Genomic DNA, 4,497 nt, shown 5'->3' with positions numbered 1-4,497 from the left:
TCCAGGCAGAAAATATCCTCCTAACACACCAAAGCAGATGGGTTAAAGCTGAAGCCGACGTCCATGTACACGTCCCTCTCCACTGATGAGCCCAGGTACCCGGGGAAATGAAGGGAAAAATCTGATACCTCAAAGTGTATAAAACTGCTCGAGCAACCAGTCATATTACAACGACAGTACCAGGATGTTAGCTTATCCACAGTACCACACAGATGGTGGTAATGGCCACAGCTTTCCTGATGATAACTCTCCGTCAATTGTGTTCCAGATCAGATGTTCTTTTGTCTGTCTATTCTGCTAAAGTGGCTCATGGTAGCAGCTAAATTACTTCTTTTTTTTAGTATAGTTCTGCAACTTCCTTGAAGACATGGAGCACAAACTTCCTCGCAGATCTAGCGCCGTCTCAGCCTCCAAGACCGATTCCTGATTTGACCGTAGCCAACGTTCGTACAGATGCATTGTCCAAATATCACAGGACATCTACATATTCCCAACAGCCGTCCGTTCACTTACACCACAGGATTATGAACGACTAGGAGGAGTTGAGGGTGATCGAGTGGGCTCAGAGGAACAAGGTCAAGGTCTACTGCAGCTCCGAGATGACTGAATTACAGAGGAGGAGGAGGTGTCGATTCCTTGGCATGGGAGGTCAGGGCTCCTGTATATGCCTGAAGGACAACCATGAGTGGTTCGTCCTGAAGACCGTGCACAGACCTTGTGTCTACGAGAACTTCATGACGGAAGTCAATGGTCTGGTGCGGAACCGGGGTCCCGGAGTGCAAAATCTATGTGGCGTCTGTCCGAGGCTGGGCGTCATCGTCAGCAGATACGCCGGTAAGACTTTAGAAGAATACGTGAGGCAAAGACGCCTGACGAAGCTACAGCTCGCCTATGTCCTCGAGGCCGTCATGAAGACCTGTAAAGCCATGCTGGACCGAGGACAGTGTCACAATGACATTAAGATGAACAACGTCTGCGTCAAAAGGGTGAACTCGCGCGAGCCTAAAGTGACGCTGATAGATTTTGGGAAGGCGGGGCCCGTCGGGGAGAGACCCTACATACCCATAGGACCATGGTGGCACCTCCTTCTGCCTTGGCTCGCCCCTGAGCTCCTGTGCGTGGGGACGTCTTCCCACGCCTCGGAAGTCTACAGTCTCGGGTATTTGGCCCAAGGCTTATTCAAGGAGGCGAGCTGCCCGAAGGAACTACGACGGTGGATCAGCCGTAGTTAACTACGACCCCGGAGTCGGAGGCCCTCGCTGCCACGTGGCATCTATCTGGTCGAGAAATATAGAGAGACACTTGAGGACGCAAGGGATGAATGGAACAACAGAAGGAAAAGGTTCAAGGAGCATCAAGTGAGACGACTCGCAAGCGATGAGGGCCATCATAGCAAGCAAATTGCCCTCGATCGTATGAGGTTAACGGGCAAGCAACGCCGGTGGAGGGAGTGTGGTGGCTTGAGATGAGAGCCACCTGCATGTTGAGGTGAACAGGAGGAACGCGGAATACCTGTATGATGAGGTGAACAGGAGGAACGCGGAATACCTGTATGATGAGGTGAACAGGAGGAACGCGGAATACCTGTATGATGAGGTGAACAGAAGGAACGCGGAATACCTGTATGATGAGATGAACAAGAGGACCGCGGAATACCTGTATGATGAGATGAACAAGAGGAACGCGGAATACCTGTATGATGAGGTGAACAGGAGGAACGCGGAATACCTGCATGTTGAGGTGAACAGGAGGAACGCAGAACACCTGCATGATGAGGTGAACAGAGGAACGCGGAATACCTGCATGATGAGGTGAACAGGAGGAACGCGGAATACCTGTATGATGAGGTGAACAAGAGAAACGCGTTACGTAAACATTCTACAATAAGTATTTCGTCTCTATCTATCTGTCTGTTTTCTTGTCTACCTACATATATGTTTACCAGCAGAAGGTAAATGAAAAAAATATATCAATTTTGTTCATCAGCTTCTGTAAGTTGAATAAGATCGGGTATCTTTATTTAGATGTGTCCAAAACATCTTCCTGGACCATACAGATGTCTTAAGATTGACAGTGTACAGTACCTCTTGGAGCTGAATATTACTGATATATGTTTTAACTATGGCGATAGATCATACCAGCGTTACTATGGCAACAGATCACTCCAGCATTATTAAGGCGATAGACCATTCCAGCGTTACTATGGCAACAGATCGTTCAACCGTTACCAAGGTGGTCGACCATTCCAGCGTTACTATGGCAACAGATCGTTCAACCGTTACCAAGGTGGCAGATCGTTCCAGCGTTACTATGGCAATAGATCGTTCAACCGTTACCAAGGTGGCAGACCGTTCCAGCGTTACTATGGCAACAGATAGTTCAACCGTTACCAAGGTGGTCGACCATTCCAGCGTTACTATGGCAACAGATAGTTCAACCGTTACCAAGGTGGCAGACCGTTCCAGCGTTACTATGGCAACAGATCGTTCAGCGTCATCCGTGGTAACTGTGTTCTTTCAGTGGTAACAGTACCCGCATCTATAGCAACAGTAGTAACCCAACCATACTAACAGTACTCGCATCCATAGTAACAGTACCCTATCCGTAGTAACTATACCCATCCATAGTAACAGTACCCCATCCATAGTAACAGTACCCGTATCTATAGCAACAGAAGTAACCCAACCATACTAACAGTACTCGCATCCATAGTAACAGTACCCTATCCGTAGTAACTATACCCATCCATAGTAACAGTACCCCATCCATTGTAACAGTACTCGCATCCATAGTAACAGTACCATATCCATGGCAACAGCAACCCATCTATAGTAAGAGTACCCCATCCATAATAACAGTACCCCATCCATAATAACAGTACCCCATCCATAGTAAGAGTACCCCATCCATAATAACAGTACCCCATCCATAGTAACAGTACCCCATCCATAGTAACAGTACCCGCATCTATAGCAACAGTAGTAACCCAACCATACTAACAGTACTCGCATCCATAGTAACAGTACCTTATCCGTAGTAACAGTACCCTATCCGTAGTAACTATACCCATCCATAGTAACAGTACCCCATCCATAGTAACAGTACCCCATCCATAGTAACAGTAACCCAACAACAGTAACAGTACCCCATCCATACAGCTCCGAACTTCAAGGTTTAGTTATTTCTGATAAGTTCAACAGTCTCTTAAGTCACAGTTTGTGTTCGCGTGATACAGTAAAGTATGTAACCTCAGCGAAGTATTGCAATTTGTTCCTGTTAAATTTATTGATGTTCAGCAAGTGTTTGTGTAAGTTCATCACTGACTATCAACTATTCCTGCAACTTGAACAATACCTAGCAACTGTGCAACAATGTCCAGCAACTATTCTTATATATTGATAATGTCGAGCAACTGTGTCTGTATAGTTGCCTCTGTTGCCAGACGACATCATGCAATGTCTGGTAACTGTTCCTACAAGGCTGCTGGTGATGTTCGGTGGGCAAATTGTTGTCTCATTATTATTATTATTATTTCTGTTTTAGTTTCGGCAAATTTCTGGTCTTACAATTGTTTGGATTTGTGATTCTACTTTACCACACATTGGTTTCTGGAAATCATACATCAAATGTTATATAATTGGATTATCATATTGCACACAGACACAGACACACACACACACACACACACACACACACACACACACCACACACACACACACACACACACACACACACGCGCAGAAATAAGACAGTAAAGCAGATACAAACTGTCAAAAAAACATCAACAGTGCCAACCAAGATTTTTTCGGTATACAAAGAATTGTACATCAGTCTGGTAGGGAGACCAGTAAGGGAACATACCCAGGTCATAACAAGACCCACAAGGAGGAGACAAGAGGTTAAGTAGGAACCACCAGACAAAATATGCTTGAAAATATGAGAAATTGTTCCTAAGACCAGAAGTTAACCACAAGTGTAAAGTGAAGTTTGCGAAACTGAGGGATCATACCAGGGGTCATGAAGGACGTCGTGAGATAACTGGAGAACTTAATAAGGGTCTGAAAAATAATGATAGCGCGTTGTTCCCTGTATACCAAATCGCTCAAGGTCACCGTATTCCGCACACCCCTTACACCTTCCTGCTTGTTATGGCCACGTACACTCAAAGCATCTCTCCACTCCGTCCTTCCGCCTTCTTCATGGCTCTCCCCTTTTCCTTCTTCTCTCCACCTCCGACATGTGTACCATCACTGTCATCCTCTCCTCACTCCTCCTCTCCATTTGTCCAAATAGTTTCAGCACACCTTCTCCAGCTCTCTCATCCATACTCTTTTCTCTCATGATTGTTTACTCGATCGACTCTCTCCACAGCACAAATTGTCCTCAAACACTTTTGCTACACACCCAGCCTCTTTCGTATATGTACACTTAGGACCCATGTCTCGCAACTGCACAACACCGTCGGAATCACTAGACCACCAAACATACCTATTTATA

General features: G+C 45.8%; 1 protein-coding gene across 1 annotated transcript; it reads left to right on the top strand.

The window, feature by feature from the left end:
- Positions 1–641: 641 nt before the first annotated feature.
- Positions 642–1,232, top strand: LOC139752292 (fibroblast growth factor receptor-like). The gene has a single exon (XM_071668304.1). It carries the CDS (start codon positions 642–644, stop codon positions 1,230–1,232), a length of 591 nt encoding a protein of 196 aa, XP_071524405.1.
- The last annotated feature ends 3,265 nt before the right edge of the window (positions 1,233–4,497 follow it).

Source organism: Panulirus ornatus, chromosome 2, assembly GCF_036320965.1.
Source record: "Panulirus ornatus isolate Po-2019 chromosome 2, ASM3632096v1, whole genome shotgun sequence".
Lineage (NCBI taxonomy): Eukaryota > Metazoa > Arthropoda > Malacostraca > Decapoda > Palinuridae > Panulirus > Panulirus ornatus.
This window is presented reverse-complemented; position numbering and strand designations above follow the sequence as displayed.